The 27,437-nt window shown below is 47.3% G+C and overlaps 1 protein-coding gene across 5 annotated transcripts in view; it reads right to left on the reverse strand.

Annotated features, from left to right (window-relative positions):
• Positions 1–27,437, reverse strand: part of RALGAPA2 (Ral GTPase activating protein catalytic subunit alpha 2) — a 264,651-nt gene that overhangs the window by 193,759 nt on the left and 43,455 nt on the right. For 4 of the 5 annotated variants that reach the window (XM_031434392.2, XM_064475925.1, XM_064475924.1 and 1 more), the window contains exons 4-9: positions 20,978–21,035; positions 13,558–13,601; positions 11,177–11,354; positions 10,278–10,393; positions 6,639–6,777; positions 4,653–4,852 (exon numbers count right to left, since the gene is read on the reverse strand). In XM_031434392.2, the coding sequence (XP_031290252.2) occupies positions 4,653–4,852; positions 6,639–6,777; positions 10,278–10,393; positions 11,177–11,354; positions 13,558–13,601; positions 20,978–21,035 (735 nt within the window). Of the gene's footprint in view, positions 1–4,652; positions 4,853–6,638; positions 6,778–10,277; positions 10,394–11,176; positions 11,355–13,557; positions 13,602–20,977; positions 21,036–26,826; positions 26,833–27,437 lie in introns of those variants that run through there. The other variant, XM_064475926.1, reaches the window with a different exon arrangement.

Genomic DNA, 27,437 nt, shown 5'->3' on the forward strand with positions numbered 1-27,437 from the left:
AGTGAAACAGACATACCTGCTTGAACCAGGCGGGCGCTGCCAGGGCTCAGGAAATACACAGCGTAGGCTGTCACTTAGCCCTTCCCCTGGCGACCCCGGTTTCCTCTCAGCCCGTGGCTCACACTGAGACCTGCACACACGCAGGGTCAGGCCGGATGAGGACATCCAGCAAGCACGCGTGAAACAAGAGGATGCAGCTGTCACTCTGCTGGTGGTGCCCAGCATCACTCAATTCTCCTTTGCAGTTTGCCTACGTGGTTGGGGACAGCCTAGAGCTCAAGGAGCACGCAGAGCCCTGGGGCGGCAGGCAGCAGACAGGTGGTGTGTCACACGCAAACCCCCGCAGGGGTGTCACTTTGCATGAGTCGTTTTCTTATAACTGTTCAGCAACTTCAGGAAACCCACAGCCTGTGAATCATTATTGACGGATCTGGTTCAGAATTAAAAGTGGTACTTGAACAACGTAACTAAAGAGGTATCATATCAATAAGTGTGATTAACTGTTCTTGGCATCTCAAACCATTTTTCATTCTCTCATGGACTTCTTTGGGTGATAATGTTTAATTGATGTGCATACAAAACCAATAATAAAACAAAAAGTTGCTGCTGAGATTTTACCACCACCACTCTGCTTTCTCCCGTGCATGCTAAAGTACTTCTATCTCACACAAAAATGAATTACCAAGAAGTAAATAATAGCTCACTGAGGACATTTTCAGCTGAAATGATGCATCGAGAACCTTCAGATCTGAAAGGGGGATTTGCCATCAGTGTTGCCAACTTGGTACAGGACGCACAGGCTACAGTATTTTCACCCTCCCGTGAGTGATGCCACCAAGAGGAACATCTGTCAAACCAGATTCTCTGAGGGGCTGGTGAGCTCAGTCTGGAAGATGCATTAATTCCTTTCTTTCCTGGTGAAAAATACTGTCAAATGGATTCGTTCTAGATCAAAAGGAAGTAAGTTCACTTTGGAAAAAGACATACACAAAAAATCTCATAGATAACCTGAACACAGTAACAGTGGCAAAAGTATGAACTCTGCTTGGAAGTAGCATTTAAAATACTGCTTGAAAGGGCCTTTATAAGAGCACTACATTCTTTGCAAAGAGATTCTGCATCACCTGACACCGACAGTGATGTTCACTCGACACCGGTAAAATTACATTAAATTTCAAATTCCAAACAAAAACTTTCAGGAGAAAAATATAATTATATGTGCCTTTATTCCTGCAACTCCATTTCCAAAATTTAGTATTCAGTTGTTTGAGCTGCTTTTTCTCACGTACAGTGTGAGGCGTGGAACACGGCAGACACGTGTGAGAGGAGGTGGAAAACAGCTGTGAGGCAGAGAAGGGGACACAGGGGACGACTGGCCAGCTGAATGCCGACCACCACCCTGCAAGGTGTCCAGGCCCTCATCCTCGGAACCTTCGAATATGCTGCCTTACGTGGCAAAAGGGACTTCACAGGTAAGACTGAGGATGTGGAAGGGGAGAGTGTCCTGGGGTGCCCGAGTGGTCCCATGGTCATCACAAGGGCCCACGAGGAGGCAGGAGGATCAGACATCGAGAAGGCGATGTGAAGATGGAGGCGGAGGGAGGACAGGGGATGTGCTGAGGGGCCCAGAGCCAGGCACGCAGGCGGCCTCTGGAAGCCGGATGAGGTGATGACGCAGACCCTCCTCCAGAGCCTCCGGAAGGAGCACTAACCTGCCAACACCTTGATGTTAGCCCACTGAGGCTGAGTTTGGAGTTCTGAGTCCCAGACCCTTAGGATAATAAATCTGCGAAGTTAGCTACTGCGGCAACAGGAAACTAACGTGAACACCTGCTGTGAGGAGTGCGACCCGTCTGCAGGGGCTGCTGCAGTGGCCTGGATGGCTGTCCGCCCCACCTCCGCTCCCCGCACTGAACCCGTGCTGCGTCTCCTTGCGGGCACACACCTGCCCGGAGGCACGCCTACCCCAGTGGGGGGGCGTCTGTTTCGTGGAATCAGCCTCGGCCCTCCTGGCTGTTCACACATCCAGATCTGAGCCACTCCGTGCCTAGGCATGGTTCCAGGAGTGGGCGGGTAACCTATATTGTTCCACTCAGACAAAGGGGACAGGCTTTATATTTCTGGACTGTCTCTGAATTTGAACGGGGAAAGCGGCGTCCAGCCGCGGGCATCACGGCAACCAGCAGGGAAGCAGAAGATGAAGGGGCCCCGTGAGAAAAGGGCAGCGGAGGGGAGAGGGGCCCGAGCGGGGAGCCACGCCCTCAGCTCCCATGAGATGAAAATACGTCTTTTATGTTAAGACAGTTTGAGTTCTGGGTTGGTTTTTTTTCCGTTTGGATAATAAAATCCTCCCAGCTGGTTCAAGAGGTCAGACCCTTACGACACCGGAAGAGTGAGCTAACGAAGGGAGAGGGCTCACGAGGGCGAAGAGCCAGGAAAAAATAAGCACCTTGCCGCAGTGCTCAGTTTGCTGTTCTGCTACTTCTAGTCATCCAACGATTTTTCAAGAATCAGCGACTTATTTTCAATAAATGCAGGTGATGGTTTTCTGAAATTTTGAAATGAGGCAGGAAAAAGTTACATCTTTTCTATGAAGACATTTGGAACTGCCTGTGTGCACAGCCACATTAAGATGCAACAATAAATTTATCAGAGTGACTGGGTTTCTAATACATGATTTCCTACTAATGTTTGTCTGCCTGAGGATTTTTTGTTTTTGTCTACCTGATGGTGAATAAAGATCTCTCATCATGGCTCAGAACTAACTGTGTTTCCCTGAGTGCTGGTGAATTCAGAGTCAGTTTTATTTCCTCTTCAGTGAACTGCCTTTCACCTCTTTGTCCATTTTCCAATTAGGCTGTCTTCTTATTGACTGTAGATGCTCTTTATATAGCAGAGATACGAACTCCCCCAACAGCCATGATGTTACAGATGCTTCTCACAGTCTATTGCTTGGGCCTGGCTTTATGTTATCTTTTGACATATAAATCTTATTCTATTTTTAAAAATAAAGTCGAACCTCCTTTCTTCTGTGGTTTGTGGGCCTTATCCCAACAAAGGCGACCTACTACTTCCCACAGTTACACATTCCCCCAGACTTTCCCCAAGTTCTCTAGCACTTGGTTTTTATATTTAGACCTTAAATCAACTTAGGCCCTAAATCAATGTGACATGTGCTTTGTACGTGACATGAAGTGAGGTTCTGAGAAAGAGACAGATGGACAGACGAGTTCTAGCTTCCAGGGTTGCAGATTAGATTAGATATTCAGTGCTAATATCTGTCTCATTCCTTCGGAATAACTGTGGTTTCTGTTTGGAAGTCTCTATCATTTTTTTCTTCATCCCTGAAAGTCAAATGTCTGTTAAGGTCGGCGTCTGTTTCACGAATTCTTCCTGGGACTTGAGGGCCTTTCCGGTCTAAGGCATGACTTTTCCCAGCTCAGGTATACTTTCCTTACTCTCAGCTCAGTCATTACCTCTCACTTTTTCCTCCTTCTGCCCTCACAGTATCTGCAAGGTGGGTCTGCACCTGTCCCCAGCTCTTACTACTCATTTCTGACTTCCAGCTCTGATTTTTTTTAACCAGTGTTGTGCGGTATTGCTTCAGAAGACCAATTTTGTTCTCAGCAGTGACTATTACCATTTCGGGTTTACCCAATTAAAATTTTAAATTCAGAAATTTAAGTTTTTTCTTAAAAAAAACACTTTCTTGCAGAGAGTCTTCTGTTATCCTCCTGGCATCCTGCCTCTCTCGGTTGTCTTAGGAAACAAGCTCCTCCCGGCTTTCGGTCGGTGCCGGCCAGCGGGGCCCAGGCTCTGGGCCTGCTCAGTGCTCCCGCATCGGGGTACTCAGCCCCCAGGCGAGCACACCGTGAGCTCGGGCAGAGGCCACACTTCTGGCACCTCCAGCGCACTGGCCAACCTGCACTAAATGGACTACACTTTCTGGCTCTGTTCTTGGGGCCAATTAAAAAGCAAATGAAACCGTGACTCCTCCATGAAGTGGCCGCTCTGCCTGCCACGAGTGGTCCTGCTCTCCTCACACAAAGGCTAGAAGCTACGCAGCCCACTGGGAGACCGCATGTGTGTGTGACCAAGGCCACCAAGAGCGAGTGGCCCTGTGGCTCCATATGAGAAGAGGTCCTCACCCAATGCCTCGGGGAGAGGCGGCCTCCTCTTCCAGGGGCCCGTTCACAGCTCAACAATCACCCGAAATCCTGAGCTGCCGGCCCTCCCTGTCCCTGAGATCCCAGGGACACCTGGTGGTCCCACAGGTCCTCTCCAGGGACCACCTCACAATTCCTGAGGCCCTTCCTGGGGCAAGAGGCCCTGGGTCTTCTGCTCAGAGGTCACTGGGACTTGAGGGAAGGAGGAAAGATGCGAGGGAGCCAGGAGGGCACTCAGCAGCATCTTCCAGAACGCCTCCTTCGCCACCAAGATTGCCTGGACAATGCCCACGGAGCACAGTGAGTGCTCGTGACGCACGCACAGCTCCCTCTGAGGCCCAGCATGGCAGGCGGGTGAGCCAATAAACTCCAGGCCCCGTAGCCGACAATCTGTGAGAGCCAGTGACCTTGACGGTCAGCTACCTTGGCACCTGTCCACGTCTGTCACGACACCAGTGTGAAAAGAGAAAGCGATGGGTGCCTTACCTGGATGATTTTAGGCAGGACATCGGCTCCATTTTTAGTGTTTTGTGTGCCCGTTAGATACTTTTTTTCCAGAAAGAAAGTTACAATCCACTTAATAAAAACAACTCGAGCTGCCATGTACGGGACGTTCGTGCTGTAAATGTTTTCATTGTCTCGAGTTGTCATGACGTACACCGGCTTCGGCCTGGAGTGCGGGATGTCTGCGGGAAAATAAGACCGACCGATTCGGTCAGTGAATCTCAGTGTTATGTCAGCCCCACAAACGCTTCCGTTTCTAATTAGATGGACACCTGTTTGGTGGTTTAAATAACAGCTGAGATTAAAGAACCAGAAATGATTAAAACAGCACCTCTGGTAAGCCTGTTTCCGATTCCGCCCTGCAACCTGACCAACACAGAGTGGTGGCTGCTGTCGTTTACACACAACTACAGCGCATGGCTGTGGAAAAACAAAGGTAGTAACTCTTTTCAACACATTTGAGAAATTATATGAGATTGTAACAGTGAAAACCTTTTTGCATAAGTTATAACTAATTTAATCTTACGACTGGAACAAATGTAAAAGCATATACAGACTTCTAAAAATCATAGTAGGTATTTTAACATCCAACACCATGCTAATCAAATCCAATGATCTTTAGTTTTATAAACTTTTCCCTTTAAATGAATCCAAAGAAACAGAAATTGGGGGGAGGGTATAGCTCAGTGGTAGAGCATATGCTTAACACACACAAGGTCCCGGGTTCAATCCCCAGTACTGCCATTAAAGAAAGAAAGAAAGAAAGGGAATTAGTATAGTCTACTTTATGTCTAAAAGAATTCATAAAGTCATGTTTCATCTTTGAGATATCAGATACCACCATTTTTAAAGAAATAAAAATAAGTCCTTTTCTCATTCTTTAAATCCCATGGTCAATACAAAAATTACATGGTATGGAATCTGAGATGTTACTTGCTGTGAGCTCGACTCTCACCAATCTTTGTACACCTGAAGGCACCTGCATGAGGCAGAAAAGTTCTCAGCAAAACACTTTTATTCCATGGATATTCACAATACATCATATTTTCTACAATGCATATATGGACTACTGAGAAGATCAGAAACAATTTTTGAAAAAAATGACCAAATAAATATAGCTAACAGAAAACATATCCCAGCACCGTGAATGGTCAGGACGTCGAGAACTTTCTAAATGAACGAAGCTGCAGCTGCCCTCCCCTTTCCTGAGGGTGTGGACACACGGAGACACCCACAGACACCTGACCCCGCTATCCACGTCCCCCAGGTGGAGCCGCATCTGCTGTGACCCTTCCCCCGCCAGAACTGCTCTTGATTATTCATCTGAACAAATTTCACCCTTTTTAAAATAACAGAGAGGAAGACTGGCTGCCCCCATCACCACCGGAGATGCTTCTGTCCTGTGAGTCCCCACTCCTTACAGAAGGAAAACTCTAGAAGCTCAGTGAGAAATCCCCTTGCATCTCCTATCCCTTGGGGCTTCCTGCCCCGAGATTCCCCAATCACCCGAATCTCTGTCCCTCTGCCGGCAGCTGGCAGCACTACCTGCTGAATGAAAGATCCAATATTTTTAAAAAAGCAAACTGTGTGCAGCCATGCGGCCTGGGCTGGCCGACCTCACCACTGAGTAAGGTCTGGGGTCACCACACCCCACTCCCTCTAAGAGGATACTGTAAGGAATTCGGCTTGTTTTTACATTAAAAAATTCATTAAGTGTAATCACACCAAAAGTATCATGATACATACCAAATTATTTCTGAGTGCAGGAGCCACAGGTTCCCTGCTACTGCTGTGAGCTGTGGTAAATCTTAGTCTGAACAAATAGCTAAAATCATTTACTGAGAAACTTTAAACCTCTTACAATAAAGTTAGCACTAAATATGAGAAACAAGGATTATTTTACTTAAAAATAATCGAAGGTCACCTGGCGGGGGCGGGACGGCCTCCCGGGGACCGGTCAGCACTCACCGAGCACAGGCTTGTAGACGTTCGTCAGCCTCGTAAACGACGGAAACAAATGGGGAAGATAATACTTTCGAAACAACGTGAAGAGAAATTTAAACCCAGTTTCCTGATTCTCCTTGTTCTTCCACTCCAGGCTGGCGGCCTGCGGACGACACGGGGAAAGGGCGCACGTCCATTCACACTGCAGACTGACGGCCACTCAACCGAAGCGCTGCCGCGCCGTGGAAGTCCCCACCCCAAGCAACAGCCCGGTAAATCACGTGGACGATCTTGTAATATTTTAAACTCGGAAGATGATAAGAATGAATACTTCAGAACAAAACAGTAACTACATTTAAAACAGCATTTTTACTGGACGAGCAAGGGAGAAAAGTCACACAATGATGTCACATCCTTTCAGACTTGCTCTGCTACGTACCACGCCCACTTTTATTTCTACACATCCTTGGTAATCACTTCATGTTCTTTGCCTTTACAATGTTTAGTGAGATGTAATTAGGTACTTCTTTATTTTAACTCAAAAGAGGCCCCTTATAATAAACAGGAATTAAAGAAAGCATCTCTTGCAAGGATTTCATCCCATGTTACCTACATGCAAAATCATCACCAAAATGCAAAGCTGCAGAATCTTGGGAAGGGCGTTAAAAGCAGCCCACAGGCCACAGCAAAGCAGGCCGGCCAGTCCCGCTGCATATTAAGTTTAAAGCTTCCACTGTCTCTAGACACTATTTTCCCCTCAAATTCCCGGCACCATGTTCGCACGGGGTGAGCTCCAGAGCAGGGAGCGGCCCATACAAGCCTGGAGGACAGCCTGGTAGCAGAAGCGCTGTCCCTCCCCGACAGAGGGACACACGAGCCCCTGGGGAAGGCCTGCTGCACGGGGTGGACCGCACAGCGCTCTAAAGCAGAGCTTCCCAACCGCCTTCAGGACTCAGCCCAGCCGGAACAGGGTAGTATCTGTGCGGCACGTGAGGTGGGGAGTGAGGGGCTTCGGCCAACGCGGGGGCAGGGGGCTCAGCAGCTGCCGTCTGTCAGATGTGCCCCGGCTGAGCCACGGGGTACACTCTGCTCTGAGGCCAAGCCCCAGCAGATGGAGGGAGTGGGTACACAGGCACACACAGCCCCGCACACAGTCTGGGGGCTTCGCCTCCACCCTCTGTCAATGGCATCCTCCCTCTAGCGGGGTCCTGGGGTCACGTGACATCCGAGGTCACACAGCTCACCAGTGACATGTCTACGGTGGAAACCCCAGCCCCCCGACACACCCAAGGTCCCAGGGCGCAGGGGATGCCCGACCACTTCTGAGCAGACGGGGCTGAGATGCACACAGGAAGGGCTAGCGCGGCTAGCACAGGGAGCTCACGGGAGACAGCGGGGATCTAGGGCGGGCTCTCAGGATTCAGGGGCCTGTGCTTTGGGTGCTAAAGGAATCGGGGACAGGACAGTGCACAGGACCACCCCCAGGACAAGGTGGGAGAGAGGGCAGCCAAGGACTGACCTCTAAGGTTGGCAGAGAGAAGCGCAGAGTCCTCCAGAAAACTGGAAAGGAGTAAAGAAAGGGGGAGAGAAGCTGAGGGAGGGACCCCAGTAGGAGAGGCCCTGATGAAGGAGGGGTCCCTGCCACATCGCCTGAAGGATCAAGGACGGCAGACACCGGAGGGTCCTGCTCTGGACCTGACTCCAGATCCCTCGGCATCCTGGGCCCCCGACCCAGCAGTGACAGGGCAGAGGCAGGTGACAGTCATGTCCAAGGCACGTCAGGCGGGGAAGTGGGCTTGGCGGAGATTGTTACATCCACGGCCCGGGCTGTGCAGGGGAGGACGCGGCCTGAACGACTTGGCGGAGATTGTTACGTCCACGGCCCGGGCTGTGCAGGGGAGGATGCAGCCTGAACGACGCTGGAGGAGCTCGGGGACGAATGGAGTGTTCGCTGGGAGGAAAGGATCAGTAGCTTTTCTCTGAATCATATCAATGTTCAGAAACAGAGACCAAGAGACAAAAGTCCCCTACTGAAACTGTAAGCTAACAACTTCAGTTCTCTTTTCAGCGGGTAAATATAAGAGAAAGAAGCAGGTGACGTAAAGCAGGCCCAGGCTGAAGGCAGGAGGAGGTAATCCTGTGGGCTTCCTTCCTCTCCCCCTGCTCTGTGGATTCCAGACCATCCCTCTGCCTCTGGGCCGGCTGCTCCCCCACCCGGTCTCACTAGCAGAGAGAACTGGGCAGTGGGGCAGCAAACAGCCCAAAGCAGGTAAACACTCTGAGATAACAGAAAAGATCCATACTGGTCTCTGCCCCTTATTCCTGGCACAGAGCTCCTAAAACTCTTGTAAGTTCTTTTTTTTCTTTTTGATGTTATTTTTTATTGAAGTGTAGTTGATTTACAACATTAGTTTCAGGTGTACAGCAAAGCTATTCAGTTATACGTATACATACATATGTGTATTTTTCAGATTCTTTTCCATTATAGCTTATTACAAGAAATTAAAATTAAAATAAAAAAACTGAACATAGCTCCCTGTGCTCTACAGTAGGTCCCTGTTGTTTACCTATTTTATACACAGTAGTATATATCTGTTAATCCCAAACTCCTAATTTATCCCTCCCCTACCCCTTTCCTGGAAACCTCTGGGGACCACAGTTTGTTTTCTATGTCCGAGCATCCACTTCTACAGACCCTTGCATGTTCTACGTGATAAGAGCACCAGGCACCCTGAAGGATGCCCAGATGGGGACCGGTCACCAGAAAGACGGAGCCCGACTGGAAGCCTGGAACCTGCAGCTTCTGCCCACCCCACCCCAAGGCACCAGAGCAGGAGAGGGGCAGGAAGCGGGGTTAACTTCTGATCCTGCCCCCGCAAGGATGCGCCCTAAAAAATCCCAGCAGCCAGGGTCTCAGGGAGCTTCCAGGCTGAACACAGCCCCAGACCAGGAGGGTCCACACCTGGGCCACAGGGACGGGAGACCCTGCGCTCGGGCCCTCCTGGACCTCGCCCCATGTATCTCCATCAGCTATTCGCCCTGTCCTTTATCACACCCTTTACAAACAGGGCCTCCCTGAGCTCTGTGAGCTGCTCTAGAAAACTAACTGAACCTGACGAGGGAACAGGGACCCTCTGATTTGTAGCCACGTTGGACAGTAGTTGTGGGGAACCTGGGGACATACTCCCTGCGACTGGCCTCTGAATGGGGTGGGAGCAGCCAGACAGGACCGAGTCTTGTCCCGTGACACCTGAGGCTCCCTCCAGGAAGGATGCGTCAGAACTGAGTTACATTGCAAGACACTCAGCTGGGGCCACGGGGAATTACTGGCGGGAGAGAATTCCCACACACTTGGTGAGCAGACGTGTTGTAAGGGCGGTGCTCTGTGTGAATAATATGAAATAAGGGACAGCAAAGGAGACAGAGAGATGGAGACCTGGATAGTTTACACACACACACACACGCACACACACACACAGTATGTACGCCTGGTCTTTGCTGAAGTGACCTGGCACATGTTCTCTGTTTAGTGAAATATCACATCAAATCACCTCAAAGAAAAAGTAGAAACATAAAAGATGGACGAACAGGAAGAAGAGAGGCAACGTGTTTTCTCTCCTGTTGAGAACACGGCCACTGAATCATCTCTGACTTTGCTCATACCTGGATAGCCATGTATTTCAACAGTATTTGAAGGAAAAAGCATGTTTGGTCCTCAGCAACCTCCCCCCCTGGTACGGCTGGCAGGAGTGGGGCGATTTCTTCTGGACGCACCTTCGCTGCAGAGAGAGAGAGATAATGAAAGTTCTTTCAGCGAAGCTGAGTTTTAAAGAGGGCTTTAAAAAACGGCCTCCATCAAAACACACGTATCCACGCCCTGCTCGCCCTGCAGGCCGAGCCGGTGCCCGCGGAGTGCGCGGCTGGGACACGTGGGACGGGTGCCTGCGAAGTACCCGCTCACTGGACCACCCTTCTCCCTTCCACCCTCCGCTCTGGCCCGCCCAAGATCAAACAGCTGGCATTGGGCAACAAGGTGAGCTGCAGTAATGAACCAATGGCCCTGATGGGCAAGTTCCTTGAAAACTCACAGGGCACAAATGACTGCCATTAATAGTCTCGTGAGGCCACTGCTGTCCTCCCACGGAGGCCCCATGAAAACACACAGCTGGCCAAAGAGCGCCGGGTGAGAGCTGAGCGCCCACGGAGAAACCCGCAGCGCCGAGGACAAGCAGCGCTCGGGGTGCAGACCCCGTCTCATTAACAGCAACAGGAACGCCCCAGACGGACCCTGGGTCTCTGCTCTTGCCAACGCTCGTCCCCTCCCTGCTGCCCTGTCCCCACCCCTCCGTAAACCTCTCCTGGCACGTGTCACACAGAACAGACCCCAACCCTGGCAATCCTAATGTGTGCAGGGATCCCCTGTGAGCGCCAACAGGGGTAAGCCCTCTTCAGGGCCCACCGATGAAGTCACGGTTTCTGTTCAGGACGAGGACAGACCAGGGGATCCCTCAACGTAACTTCAAGGGGACTCTGCACCTGGAGGGTCGGCGGGCGTCACTCACCGTCAGCTGCACTGGGGCTGGGGTTGATCAGGGTCTCCAGTGTACACGGCCCGCGGGACGACACGACGGCTGGGAACCCAGGCACCAGGCAGGCAAAAATCAGCACCTGCTCCTCCGCACAGTTCGTCTGAAGTGCTTGGAGCCACAGAAGAAACAGCCTGATCCCTTCACATCTTATCTAAAACAAAATGAAAGGCCACGAAATTAGACACGCGCACGTCTTTGTGGAAGTGCGGCGCAACGTGGCACTGGTTCTGAGGGGAGAAGTGCAGTTAGAGGCGTTACTCAAGTCCTGCACCAAGTTCCTCCCTTAGCGACCAGGAAGCAAGGACGTCCGAATCCAGCACGAAAGTGAGAGCCGGGGCCCTGGGGCCCAAGAGCCCTGGCACCAACACGGGTTCCTAGCTGAGCCGTGCGCCGTAGAGGGAGGACCGCGTGACTTCACTTTAAACTCGGGGCGATGGCAGAGTTCACCACAAAGCACCGGAGTGAGAGTCAGTGAGTTTGAACTGGCCGGCTCACAGTAAGAGCTGTGAGAATATCTCCCGTGAGCTGTATTTCACCCCTTCGGGTGATGGCCCATATCATCAACCCTTGAAAACAACGCAAAGATCATCTTCCCTGAAATCTACCCTGCGCTTTGGAAATGCTTTTTGTCGTCTCATGACATTGTGCATATATGTACGACGGTCCTGAAAATCAGAACACCTGGCGCTGAGCAGGACCCTGAAGACCTGGCTCCGTGGGACAGGGCAGCCTGGCTTCCCTGCCAGTCCCTATGGCCCTCTCCCGCGCCTGCGCCCGGCTCCCAGTCGTCAGCATCCCGGAAAGAAAACCCCAATGTGGGCAGAGGTGCCCTTTCCCTCCTCGGCGCTTACTTTCAATGTCATCCCATCCCTGGAATTTCTAAACAGAGGTACCTCCGTTTTTAGATTCCTAAACGGCTAAAAAGAAGAGGTCAATAAAAGAAGTCCAATAAGCAAAAGAGATGAGAGGAATGTCAGACGCAGCTGAAGGGCATCCTGAGCTCTGGATGCCGGCGACCAAGGGGCCACCTGATCTCTGATTCGTCCAGAGCCAGGGTCCAAGCCAAATCCGAGGCTCTGCAGGAAAGGTAAGGAGAGACTGGGAGGGAGGGAGAAACAGCCTGGTTGACTCCTCACTGAAGTCAAACCCACCAAGACAGACACCCGTGTGATGACAGTGCTGCCCCGCCGCCCGTGGACCCGCGGTGCCCTCCCAGACATGCCCGTGGGCCCGGCACTGCCCTGGGTGCCCACTGCACCTGTCCTCCTCTCCCCAGCAGGTGAGGTGGGTGGTGACATTGCTGAGGACGCAATGCTATTCAGCGCCAGACACAAAAAGGCAGAGCTCCATGAATATCTAACCAAATTAGAGTAAATTTAACAAGACAGAAGTTTTCACAACATTCTATCACAAGTCTCCAATTTTTTGTTAACTGCATTTAAGATAATTAAATATAAATAAAGCCAATAATAAGTGGAAGCTAACAACCTGGTAAGTTTTAGCTAGAGGACCATTCATTAAACAGGAGGGACACAATACAGAAACTATCACGAAGCCAGGGACAGCTCACCTCTTTTTTTTCAGCAGGTAAGAGATAGTGAACCTATCAAGACTGAGTGGCTAGGATTGTTTAAACTCGTCTAAAACCAAAAATGGATTAGCTTATTGAAAGCACACACACCAATTAAATAGCTACAAGTGAATTATCTCCCACGATACACACATCCCAGGCTGGCTTCTCTTGTCACTTACGTTTTAGGGCTATTATATCTCAGAGCCCAGTGGTCTCTTGTCATTATAAAAGATACATTAAAATAAGCTAATTTCAACCTAAATTACAAGATCTGCTGCAAATAAATCTTTAAGAGTAAGGCTCTGCTGCTCTCCCCCGCCCCAACCCAACCAAAGCTCAAAAATAGCAAAAATAATTCAGAGACAACTATAATCTTAACATCAAGATCACTGGGATGAACAGAATCAGGCACGTTAACTCTGAAGCTTAGGAAGGAACCGGTTCAACCCCTTCTCTTTTCTCACGATAAAACTGGGGCAGTTAGCAGCTTGGCTGTGGTTCCCTGGCCGCACCCCGCAGAATCAAAATGAGAACTCAGAACTCCAAACTCCAAATCCCAAGCCGCTTTCTCCTAATAATACTTCAGGTGTCTACTACAATAAATCATGACTGAAGAACAAAAACTCTAACAATACTTCGCATATAATTTCTCAACTAAAAATAAAAACTAATTAAATGGCTTTTAAAGATTTTTTTTCAAAATGGTCTAATTCTGTCACTTTATGGCATAAATAAGTTTAAAAGTAATGAAAAATGCCACACTTTCATCTAAAATAAATACCTTAATAGAATTTCCAGTGTGTAGAAGCTTCTTTAAAGTTGAGCCTGAAAGTTTAAAACAATGAATTAGAAATGGAGCATATGAATGCATATTTAAGATCTATTTTTTAAATACTGGTTTTAGGAAGAAAATTTATTTATGACAAAAGATACCATTTTTCAAAAATAAAAAGAAGAAGGCTGACCTTCAGAAGCAAAGCAATATCACAGGAGAGATGTTTTTAAAAAACTATTTTAAGGATGAACCTCTTCAAAATTCTTTTAAAAGAGTCAAAATGACTGACATTTAAGGTAACCCAAATGCCCTCAGTGGGACACGTGCAAATGTCTCTGTCAGCGTAAAATGAGTAATTTTTTAAAATCTCTAAAGGAAAAAATAGTATAAAATGACTGCTCACAAAACATTTTTATAGGAACATTTTACAAGTATTCAGGACAGCATGTTTCTCTCCCTGCAAGGACAACCACATTTATGGGTTCGGTCCACCAATAAATCACCCAGCGGAGGACTCTGGTCACTGCCGAGGAGAGGAAGCGAGATGTACGCGGAGCTACACGGCCAGCTGCAGCCGTGGTGCTCAGCTGCTGTGATGAGAAGGCCTCTCTCACGAGGCCGTTACCCGTTACTCTGCAGGTGTGTTCACACCTTTGCACGGGCATGGCGTGGCAACCACACTGAAACACCATATGCAGCATCTAAATGAGATCTTTTTGATGGGTACATGTATATTTTTTATTGATGTATAGTCAGTTTACAATGTTGTGTCAGTTTCTGGTGTACAGTAACATGTTGCAGTCACATGTGAACATATATATATTGTTTTCATAGTCTTTTTCATTATAAGCTACTACAAGATATTGAATATAGTTCCCTATGCTCTACAGTATAAACTTGCTGTTTATCTATTTTACATACAGTAGTTAGTATCTGCAAATCTATCAATTTATCTATCAATTTATCCCTCTACCCCCTTTCCTCCCTGGTAACCACAAGTTTGTTTTCTATGTCTGTGAGTCTGTTTCTGTTTTGTAAATAAGTTCATTTGCCTCATTTTTTTAGATTCCACATGAGTGATACCATGTGGTATTTTTCTTTCTCTGCTGACTTACTTCACTTACTATGATAATCTCGAAGTCCATCCATGTTGCTCAAATGGCATTATTTTATTCTTTTTCATGGCTGAGCAGTATTCCATTGCATATCTAAATGAGATCTTAACCTCAAAAAGGAAGTAACCTTTCAAAATAAAAATGTATTGGAATATATATATTTTGGAATATATATTTTAATATATATTGAAATATATATTAAATGAGAGAAACTTTTTTCCCAATTTTTAGGGGAGAAAAGTATTTAGATTTCCTGATGAAAAGTTCTGTGCAATATTTTAAAGTTGGATATCAAGTCACATGTACTCCATCAAAGTACTTCAAAGAGATGCACCAGGAACTGGGGCCAGTGCCCCATTAGCCGCGGCAGGTCCACGAGGACAGGCACACGTGTGTCAGTGAAACGTAGGCACTTCAGGAATGCATTAGCTGGAATGAGACCGCCAGCTTTCTGAGGGACCTTTTACAACGGCAGTGCTTCTCTGACACCTCCCCCTGACCCAGGGGAAACTCACCACTGTCACGACTGGGTTACGGCACTCAATGACTAACGGCCTGTGATTAACTAAGGACGTTAAAGTGCCGTCCTCTCTCCATTTTTGCCGTCACCATGTCCAGCGATTTTTGGTCTAGAGTCAGCATGGACTAGCCAGGGCTCTCTCACAGCTAAGGTTCAAGTGCCCGGGTCACAGCGGTCATGGGACTACTTAGCTCACACTTTCCTCCACCGAGGGCCTTGTCCCTTGCCTCCGCGTCCATCTGTTCTTAGACAAAGTCCATTCTGCCCCAGTGCAACATTTGCTCCCTTATGTCTAGGAGTGCGTCATGATGCAGGGCAGGGCCAACAGACGCCTCACCTCCCAGAGACTCGGGATAAAGTCTACACAGACAGCACTCCTCCCAGACATTGGCCAAATCCATCACCCTGCAATGCAGTCTCGGAAATGCCTTCTCCTGCTCATTGTGCATGACCGTCAGAGATGCTCAGGCCTTCCCCTGCTTGAAATAGGCCCAACATTTTCATTTTTAACTTGTAGCCTATGCACAGTTGCCTTTATCCACTCTTCCCTACACAGGGACATGAGCAGAAGATCAGAGGACACGGCAGCTACCAGGAGGGACCAGGCAGCAAAGTCAAAGGAGAGAGGTTTCTGCACAGCGGGTGGTGGATGAGGTACGGAATTGGCCTTGAAGGAGAGAAAGACCATGATCTCACCTCCATCCTGAAGGAGACAGAGGAGAATCAGTGAAAACCCAGGTTTCAGTAGCCAAGGAGGTAAAAGCCAGAGGCCGAGGCTGTAGGGCTGTTGCTTAACCCAAGAAGAGGGCTCCACGACGGCAGAGCACAAAGTGGGAAGGAGGGGAAGAAAGAGCAGGGATGGCGGGGGCGCCGGGGAGAGGACCCGGAAGGTGGCAAGGGCGTGGGGGGGAGGATCCATGAGGTGGTGAGGGCATTGGAGGAGGACCCGGGAGGTGGTGAGGGCACCAGAGAGAGGACCTGGGAGGTGGCGAGGGTGCAGGGGAGAGGACCCGGGAGGTGGTGAGGGCATCGGAGGGAGGACCTGGGAGGTGATGAGGGCGCAGGGGAGAGGACCCAGGAGGTGGCGAGGGCATCGGAGGGAGGACCTGGGAGGCGGCAAGGGCAACGGAGGGAGGACCTGGGAAGCGGCGAGGGCATCGGAGGGAGGACCTGGGAGGTGGCAAGGGCATCGCAGGGAGGACCTGGGAGGTGGCAAAGGCATCGCAGGGAGGACCTGGGAGGTGGCAAGGGTGCAGGGGAGAGGGCCTGGGAGGTGGCAAGGGCATCGGAGGGAGGACCTGGGAGGTGGCGAGGGTACCAGGGGGAGGAACTGGGAGGTGGCGAGGGCACAAGGGAGAGGACCCGGGAGGTGGTGAGGCCATCTGAGGGAGGACCCAGGAGGTAGCGAGGGTGCAGGGGAGAGGACCCAGGAGGTGGTGAGGGTACCGGGGGGAGGAACTGGGAGGTGGTGAGGGTACCGGGGAGAGGACCTGGGAGACAGGGCATCACAGAGGAAACCTTCTTAAAGTGGACCCATGTATAACTTAAATCCTGTACTGATGACTCATGGGCATATTAAGAGGTGCTACCACCTGCCCTTGCACCAAATATCCCCGGTTTGCCGATGTGCCACTCTTTGTCATCTTCTCACTTCCTGTCAGTTCTCGGTACTGCTCACAGATAAGGCTTCAAGCAGCCACGTTTATCCACCATGATTTACTGGCCTAAAAGTGACTTCAGGAAAAATTCAAAAAACAATTTTTCCATTTGTAATAAGGAATGGAAATTTGCAAACAGTTGAGGAGCAGGTCAACACACACATCACAGAGTTGGCAAGTGCTGGGTCAGCCACTTCCCTAATCTCCTTACCCTCCAAACATCCTTAAAGCAGTATCTCGAGATGCTTGGAATAATGATCCAGTGTTCATTTCACATCGCAAAACTCAGAGTTCAAATATGTTTCCTCCTTCAATGATGCACAGCAAGGACCCAGCCTGAAAAACCTTATAGACTATTTTTTCCCTCTAAAAACAGTCTTAAGAGAAATAGAATGTCTCTCTCTAAACAGACAAAACCAGGTGACAGGATAAGAAACAGACTTCAAACATTGTGGCAGTTAATACTTCGAATTATTTCCTTCCTTCTCAGGATAAAATGTGGCTAACGGGTGGGTCTGAGAGCTTCTAAGACTCACAGAATATAGGAGTGGCTCTTATTTTAGGTTCCTCTGCTCAGTAATAAGCATTTGCACTGTGGGACAGGAAGTAGCCTGCATCAGTGGTGTGAAAACCAAACTTGAAGGTGCTAACCTAGTATTTCAGGGTTCCTTGGCCCCAGACAGCCCCAATTAGCACTGAATTAAGAAGTTTACCCAGCAGCGTTCTCCCTGTTAGGTGAGGACTACTAGACATCCAGGGTGCAGATAGCCTGGAGTAAGGAAGCTGAGGTGCCCAGACTGCCCAGTGCTGTGAAAAGCCTCCTGCCCTCGCCTCGGAGACTTTGCAGAAGTCAAGATGCCAGTGCTAAGGAGATACCGAAGGCACGTTCCTTCCCTTCGAAACCTGGTGTTTCCCCATGGTTTCTTCCTTTCTATAACTAACTTGGTCAAGACCTTGAGTGACAGAGAGTAACAGTTTTAACAGATCCAAACACACTGGAAAGAATGCAAGAGGTACAGTGAGGGATGTTAAAAAAAAAATGTGTAGACTTACAAGTCCACAATCCCCTACTGCAAACTCAAAATCCAAAAAGCTATGAATACGGAACCTCTTCTGTGTAATCCTTTAGCGGACAGGACCTGACCTGAGCTGAACTCATGTGGTGGCAACACCGGACTAACTGACTAAGGCTTTTGTGGGCCAAGTTCTCCCACTGAGGACGCCTGCTTACATCTTAGGCTACAGGAAGGACAACACTCCAGGTTCCAGGTACTGCCCAGACCCCTGGGGGTATGTACAGACGTTAATGCTGTGCTCATGTTCGTTATACACCAACGCGCCTCACTACCACTCTAAAATCTGAAAAGCTCTGACTCCAATGCACATCGAGCCTGAAGATCACGATAAAAGAGACGTGGACCTGTCTAAACACCACTTTCTACCCACTTTGATAAATCGTGCAAAACTCTGTCTATCTGAAAAGAGCCTGTGTGATTCAGGCATGAAGTACACACAAGTCAATAATAAGAATGATTTTGTATGTAAAGGCTCCTACGTGAGTGCCATGACACAGGACTCATCCTGACCGAGTTACAGAGCTGACTTCGTCTACACAGCAGATCAACAGAAAACCAACACCCGCCCTCTCTGTGGCTCAGAAGACCCAGTGCTCTGCAGTCCTGAGCTCAAAGTCACTGTTCTCAGAAAGTTACTCTTAAACTGAGTGCAAAAGCTACTTGTACCAGCAATTTTATCCCATCCCCAAGGACCTGGACAGAGTTTAGGTAATACTACGCACTGCCCACTAGATCTGTAAAGTTCCCACAACACAAAGTGGTAAATTAACTTCCACACGTAGCTCTAATAAGTTTATTCACATTAAGCGGGGCCTACGAGTCTTCAGACTTTTTGAAGTACCATCTGAAGAAACTGAGGACGGCTTTCCTCCAGACAACATAAACAAAAGTGAGGGATTCTAACTGACACAGACAAACACCGCGTGCGGTCACTCTGCATTGTCCTGCATTGCTGCCACACCTGGGAGCATCGCAAACTCCCAGGATGTTCCTCTGAATCATACCTAACATCTGACTTTTTATTTTCAGTTTAAATACAGAGGGTCAAAGCATCAGTTAAGCAGAAATGCTGTCAACAACGCTAACATTTTAAGAAAAACTTCTTTTGTGTGTTTGAAGGACTCAAAGACCAAGACATCCTAAAATAACGATTTACCCATTCAGTTAAACAGATTTATTAAGTATATTTACTTTACTTTCTTTACATTTCGACACTTGTAACATATAACTCCATTTATATAAGGGTCGGAGTTTTCACATAAATCATCCTAAATTAAGTTCAGGATCTGGAATTTCGGTATATCCACTGATGGTGCCATGTTCTCTCAGTTTCCATGCCTTTTACATATTGATTAATCTCCTACCTAGAAAGCCCTCTCCACACTCACCTTTGAAGGCTCAGATTGGAATCACCTTTCAAAGCCTTCCTCAATTTCTCTGAGTAAAATTATTCAACTTTTCTCATTTGCTACTTTGTATGCCTTTTATAGCAGCAATCACACTGTAATTATTTTTTCTCATCTAATCCCCATTAGGCAATCAACTTACATAATACAGCATGGCGAGATATTCTGCTTTTGTCCCTGAACTTTGTACATGAATGTCTCTCCCTCAATAAACATTTGAACGAACGAATGATCAAATAGGGAAGCTTCTGTAATAAGGTCATGCTCTCCTCAAATATGATCATCCGGTAAGGTAGAAAAATTGGAGGAAATGTCAGAGTCTTCTAAGGCAGAAGGACTAAACCAAGCCCTTTAATGAGAAGGCAGAATTCACAATCAATACCACAAATTACGCCAGCTGTACTGTGAATATAGAATGGAGATGAAACGCTGTTGGATGTCAAGAACTGGACAGAAGGGCAGTGATGGGAACTTGCTCTATTGCAAGTTCCCTCTCGCTGCCACATCCTAAAACATTCAAGCAAAATAATTCCGAGTCAATGACAAAGACCTGAAGAATAAGATATAAGCATAAAGCAATTTAAGAAAAATACTCCAGATCAATGTTTCTCAAACTTTATGTGCACAGGCATTCTCTGGGACTCTCTCTCTTTTTTTTTTTTAATCCTTTTTTTGGGGGGAGGATAATTAGGTTTATTCATTTATTTATTTTTATTTAAAAAAATTTTATTGAAGTGAAGTTGATTTACACTGTCAGTTTCATGGGTATAGCAAAGCAATTCAGTTATACATATACATACATATATTTTCTTTCTTTTCAGATTCTTTTCCATTATATGTCATTATAAGAAATTAAAGATTGTCCCTGTGCTATACAGTAGATCCTTGTTGTTTATCTATTTTATGTATAGTAATGTGTGTCTGTTAACCGCCAACCCCTAATGTATCCCTCTTTGCCCTTTCCCCTCTGGTAACTATAGTTTGTTTTCTATGTCCGTGAGTCTGTTTTTGGTTTGTGAATAGAATTTGTATCATTTTTTTAGATTCCACATATATATGATATCATATGATATTTGTATTTTGCTGCCTGACTTACTTCACTTAATGTGATCATCTCTAGGTCCATCCATGTTGCTGTACATGGCATTATTTCATTCTTTTTTATGGCTGAGTAATATTCCACTGTTTCTATATACCACAAGAATAAATATATTCATTTATTTTATTTACTTATTTTATTTTATTTTTTAATGGAGGCACTAGGGATGAACCCAGAACCTCATGCATGCCAAGAACCCAGGCCCTCTTGCATGCCAAGCACACACTCTACCACTGAGCTACACCCTCCCCTCTCTGGGACTCTATTAGAAAAGCAGACTGCAGCTTGGCAGGTCTGGCTGGGACCAAGAATCTGCATTTCTAACAAGCTTGCAGGCAAGGCTGCAGGTCTATGAACCAATTTTAGAGCAAGACACAGACAATGTAATTTCCTCCAAAGTCCAGGCTGGACTTGTCTCAGTTTTTAATCAGCATATCCTTGTTAATATTCCTTGTTGTAACCAATCTTGATGGTGTTGATTATATTAAACATTACTGCATATACAATGGGAAGAAATCTATATTACTTAAAAATTTTTGTAATTGTTCTTACCTATACTCTGGTAATGCCATCGAAAGAAAATTCGTTCGGGTAGAAACTGCAGTATTTTCTACAAAACAAACAAACAAAAATTAATAAGATATAAAGAGAAACTAAACAACAAATGGCATTACACACTTTCATGATAGCTCATGGTACATGCTATATACCTCTATGCAGAAAAGAAAAAAAAAACTTGTTTGTAATAACATAAATATAGCCCTTTATCCTGGACCCGTAGGGGACAGTCTCTTTGACTTGCCCCAAGCAAGCTTCCTTTCCTGAATATTTTAAAGAGATTACTGTTCCAACTTTAATTCTCCCTAAAAGGAAGCAAGAAAGAAAAGGAAAAAAAGAACTAGTGATCATTGTATCTTAATTAAATCACAGCCACTGCTTAAATATTACAAGAAGAGTTTCTCTAGGTTTCTCCTTTTTCACCCTCCACTTTCTACTTCCATCAACACCACTGGACAGAAACAGAACCGGGAAGAAAGATGAACAACAAAGAGAATGAGAGCTTATGCAGTAGAATAAGGAAGTGAGACTGGTGGCAAGAATTACTTGAAATTAATAGCTAAAAATAAGTTTTAGGATTGTAGTTATGAACCTTTCCCCACTCCACAAGGTAGATACAATAAAGAACAAATTTCCAATATACAAGAGTATTTGGCTCATGAAAGCAACTTTTCCCCCAAAGACCCAAAGCAATGAAAGAGACCTTTTTTTCACTCCAGAGCAAGTGTTGGCAAGTCACTCTTGGGCTGTAAGATCCTTGTATTTTTTTCTGCAACCACCTTTTTTTCAAAACGCAGAATATCCAAGATACATTTCTTGGTATTGATAGTGTGTTACTGTTTTACTGTGAAAATCTTCATTCTAGGTTTCTCTAGCCTCCTAGTCTAACATTCTGAAAGATTAAGGTAAGGAACTTATATTCAGATCTCCTGAGTAAGCATCTCTCCAGGTAGCTATGGAAACACTGCCTCCACCACTCGGGCCAGCTCGGGGTTCGGTTTGGTCTTAACTTTCTAACGGGCTCAGCACCGTAGACGTGCATGTCTTTCACTTGTTCCCGCTTGACAGGAAAGGAGCGTCTAGGAACCTGTACTGGAAGAGCCACAACACGGTGGCTGCAAAGGCAGGATGTCACCTCCCTACACGGGTCCCGCTGAGCGCTCTGTCTGCAGGAGCCTGGCTCCGCACCACTGTCCGCTTCTCCATCACCTCTCCCAGCGTCTGCACGGTCCTCATCCCTGGCTGAGTAGAAGCCCCGCAGACACCAGAACACCCCGAAGTACCCCCAGTGCCTGGAGCATGCCTGGAACGGTAGATGCTCAATTAATACTCAGTGAAAGAACTTGGACTGCTTCCTCCCTGTGGAACTGTGACTTTCACAGGTAATCCTGATCTCTGCTACGGTCCTATGTTCACACTGACATAACATATACCTTGTCCTTCCTTAAATGTCACCGAATTAGCAACGACATTTACATTAAAATACATTAAAACACGTGGGCATTTTTAAACCCTGAACCTGGTGAAGAAAAACTCAAACAAACAAAAAAATGCTGTATAATTTGAAAGAACTAATTTTTCAAAATCTGATAAACATAAAATACAAATGTATTTAGTTATATACTTTTTTGCAAGCCATTCACACTACATGTCTACAGAGAGGAAAACCTAAACCAACCACCCCAGATTGTCTCTAATTACACAGATTAAAGGCAGTACATAGTTGATCACATACTGAAGACCACTGAAGTAAATTCTCTCCAACATATTTCCATTTTCGACTTCCCCGAGAACATGTGGGCTTGTTGTCTTTTAAGCCCGTAATTCTAAAAGGTATCTTAAATCTCGTTTTACTACGTGATAATACTGACATGTACTCAAACACCCCTACACACACACACACAGGCCAAATCCCGTTTAGTGAAAAATATCTACACACTACGTGCCAAGGTTGGCATTTGAAATGCAGAAATAAAATAACTATGAATGAAATACTTAGTCTTTACTTCTGAGGGCTGCATGATTCGTGGGCAAGAGAGACAGCAAGGAAAGTATCATTCAGGGAAAAAAAGAAGCCTGACTGCAGTCTGTAGGATGCGCTACGCAGGCGACGGGGAAAGTGCCTCACTTCAGCAGGGACTTTGCGAACTGCTTCCTGGAAAAGAGGACACTTGCACTGAGACTTACAGAACCAACTAATTAGCCGAGAGGAGACCTGGAACAGAGGAGGATCATGTGAGAAGGCTAAGAGGAAGACTTGGTGACTTAAAGGAACAGCAGCAGGCCGTCAGCTCAGCGGGCAGGTGGTGAGCAGGTAGGAGACGTGCCCGGAGAGGCAGCGAGGGCGGGCGGATGTTCTCACCAGAGCAGGATCCGGCTGGAGGTGAACTTAAGACAGCTGAGAAGACAGGCAAGGTGTCTCGAAGAAGAGGCGATGGTAGTATTTCCGACAAGGAATGAAGTGGCCTGGACCAAGGTGAGCAGGACAAAGAGGAGAAGCTGTAGCAGGGACATCCGGGAGATAAAGCTGTCAAGATGGACACAAGTTGGGTACACAGGGGACTCAAGAATGACACCCCTGGCCCTGCTAAAAAGGGCTTCATAGGTGGCAAGAATTTTATCCAAGATGTTGAATCCAGAAGGAATCCTAGAATTCAAGCATGTTGTTTGGTTCTGGAAATCCTGGAATTTGAGGTGTCAGAGGACTATCTTAGCGGAGATGCTCTTCTGGGCAACCGGACATATGGGTCTAGAGGGCAGGGGCAGGGTCTGGGTGGTAATAGAGCACGGGCAGCAGCCAAAGGCGTGTCTACGAGATCCTGGGTGAGAGAGCTGAAAACGAAGCGAGATGAAACCCCTGCGCCGCCACCGGTGCGCTGAGGTCCTGCTCAGAAGGTGAGGATGGGGAACGGGGCAGAAACCAGAAGCAAGTGTGCACAAGTCAAAGGGGAGCCTCCGGATGCACCAGGTGTCTATACATTTGTTTGATTTAAAGATGAGAAATACTCACAGCCAACTGATATGCACAACCAGTTAGAAAAAAGATGCTGGGAGACGTGGGGAAGTTGATGCCAATAACAAAGCACCTTCAGTATTAAATCAAGTGGGCCCCATGGTGCCTCCTGCTGGAGAACCCACAGCCTGTCAGCCAAACACCAAATGCCAGATGGGGTGGGTCCGCCCGAGTGTAAACTGCACAAAGGCAAGGGCTCTCCGTGGGGTGAGGGGGGATCAAAATAGGTCTTCCCCATACAAAAGATCAATAGGCACATGAAAAAATGCTCAGTATCACTAGCAGAGAAATGCAAATCAAAACTACAATGAGGTATCACACCACACCAGTCAGAATGGCCATCATTTAATAAAAGTCCACAAATGACAGATGCTGGAGAGACTGTGGAGAAAAGGGAACCCTCCTACACTGCTGGTGGGAATGCAGGTTGGTGCAGCCACTGTGGAAAACAGTATGGAGATTCCTCAAAAGACTAGAAATAGACTTACCATATCACTCAGGAATCCCACTCCTGGGCATATACCCAGAAGGAACCCTACTTCAGGATGACACCTGCACCCCAATGTTCATAGCAGCACTATTTACAATAGCCAAGACATGGAAACAGCCTAAATGTCCATCAACAGGTGACTGGATAAAGAAGATGTGGTATATTTATACAATGGAATACTACTCAGCCATAAAAACCGACAACATAACACCATTTGCAGGAACATGGATGCTCCTGGAGAATGTCATTCTAAGTGAAGTAAGCCAGAAAGAGAAAGAAAAATACCATATGAGATCGCTCATATGTGGAATCTAAAATAACAAACAAAACATAAATACAAAACAGAAACAGACTCACAGACATAGAATATAAACTTGTGGTTGCCAAGGGGGTGGGGGATGGGAAGAGAAAGACGGGGATTTCAAAATTGTAGAACAGATAAACAAGATTATACTGTATAGCACAGGGAAATATATACAAGATCTTATGGTAGCCCACAGAGAAAAAAATGTGACAATGAATATATACATGTTCATGTATAACTGAAAAATTGTGCTGTACACTGGAATTTGACACAACACTGTAAAATGATTATAAATCAATAAAAAAATGTTAAAAAAAAAAAGTCTTCCCTTTGCAACACACACCAACACGAACTGGAGGTGGATAACACACAGGAGGGTCTAAATGTGAAAACTAGGTTGTGTTTTGTCAAGTTCCATTATGTTAAAAGGAAATCAGAAGAAGTGAAAGACAAAAGTCAGCCCTCCACAGAATATAGTGACAGGAACCAGCGCAAGCACTGTCCCACCAGCAGGTCAACCAGAACAGCCCCGCGAGGTACAGAAGGCGCAGGAGGCAGTGAGAACCAGAGCGCCACCCAGAGGCTGCAGGAAAATGTCACAGGCAAGGAGGCTGGTCCAAGGGGACCAGAGCCTGGAGCTGAGGATGTGGACGAGGGTCTCAGCAGTCAGGTCACTGCCGAACCAAACGAGCAACTCTGAGCCCTGAAAAAGCACAGCTCGGATGGGTGGGGGTCTCCAGACTCAAGAGAGAAAGCTTCTGCTCAGGTCTAAGTTTTATGATTCTTTTTCTGTCCCAATCAAAATTTATTTATTTACTTATTTACTTATTTATTTATTTATTTTAAACAAACGGTCCTTTAAATTCTATAGAACTTTCCAATTTTCAAAAGTTTCGCACACATGATTTCACATAATCCCATAATAACCCTTTCCCCCGACTCCCTCTCCCCACTGGTAACAACGAGTTTGTTCCCTATAGCTGCGAGTCTGCTTCTTTTTTTTTTTTTTTTTTTTTTCCGCCAGTTTGTTGTATTTCTATCCCACATATGAGTGACACCATGCAGGGTCTGTCTTTCTCTGACTCATTCACTCAGCGCAGTGCCCTCCAGGTCATCCATGCTGCAGTAAATGTGTGTATTTACATCAGATCTCCTTTATCCACTCATCTGTTGATGGACGCTGGTTGCTTCTGTACCTTGGCTGTTATAAATAGTGCTGTAAAGCTTTGTGATTCTTTAACTCATACTTTCGCTTTCCTGAAACATTCACTACAGAGGCTAGTTCAGCACGTTTGATAATGACTGATAACCGTTGCAGGCTGGGTTCTCTGGGAAACAGGCCCTGCGTGCAGTTGAGAGGGCCGACGGTTTACTGGGGAGCAGCGTCTGTAAAAGAGAAACAAGGCGGCAGGGTCGGCCGGGGAGCCCCAGACCACCGCACAGAGCTGGCGAGCCGTGCAGGAGCTCCAGAGCACGGACGGCCCATCAGGGGGGGCCCGCGAGCCTGAGACGGCCAGGCCCTGTGCCACCGCCTTGCTCAGTCACTGGCTGGGGACGTGCTGGGAGGGGCATGACCGGGGCTGGGAAGCTGAAGATGGCCTTGACAGCTGGGGGCTGCCCGTTGAGCCCACTCCCTGCAGCTGGGCCTGGAGGGGGTGAGGGCAGGACTTCTCTGGCGGCCACAGTCATCTTCACATTATTAACGAGAACACTGTCATCAGATCAAGACGCGGAAGTGCTGCCGCGGGGACACGGTCTCTGCTGCTTTGTTCTCATCAGCTGGCGGCAGCCCCACAGTGATGGAAGCCGGGCGCCTCGGGGTCCTCGGCACATTTTCTGCCTCCTTCCATGCGGGACACTCTCCCCAGGATCGGCACAGCAGGGACTCCGAGTCCTCTCCTCTCATGCCTCCACCTCCAGGGGGACCTGGTGTTCCACCTACATCCTGGGATCATCTTCTGACCTCACCTGCCACTTAATCTAAAAATTCTGTACAGCAGGCTCTGAGAAAGTTACAGCTTCAGGACAGATCTTACCTTGGACGAGACGCATCCAAGGAAGAAAATGTCACCAAACCATGCTTTTCAACTTTCCGAAACACAGGCGGGTGTTCTTGACTTAGGATTCTTTGCTTGGTGTACAACACGGAGAAACGGCTTTTTACTATAAAGAAAGACAAAGGATACAGCAAGAATGTGGTGCATCCGGATGCTTGGATGCTGTCTGTCGGCCACAAGAAGTCTCCAACTTGTGCTACATCAGGCTACCATCATCACCACTTCTGGATGAAGGTTTTCAGATTTACAAAATAGATGGACTTTAAAGACACTCAAAAATAAACTCGCTGTGGCTGGGACAGAAGACACCAGGTCTGATATTTAAGCCACTAAGAATATTCCCAAACGGATATAATCTGCGTGACAACTCAAAGCTGAAACATCACCCACACAGATGCTGTCTGTGCTCAGATACAGCAAGAACCACTTCCTATGCACTGGTCTCTGAGGTCAATGAAAACAAAGCTGCACACAAACATCTGTGTGTGAACGCTAAGCCCATCCCCCAGGAAGCCCCAGATGCAGCCTGCCTCCGCGGAGGCAGACACAGCACGGCATCCCAGTGCAGGTGTGTCTAAGCCCCGCTCCTG

The sequence above is a fragment of the Camelus dromedarius genome, chromosome 18, assembly GCF_036321535.1.
Source record: "Camelus dromedarius isolate mCamDro1 chromosome 18, mCamDro1.pat, whole genome shotgun sequence".
NCBI classification, from domain to species: Eukaryota; Metazoa; Chordata; class Mammalia; order Artiodactyla; family Camelidae; genus Camelus; species Camelus dromedarius.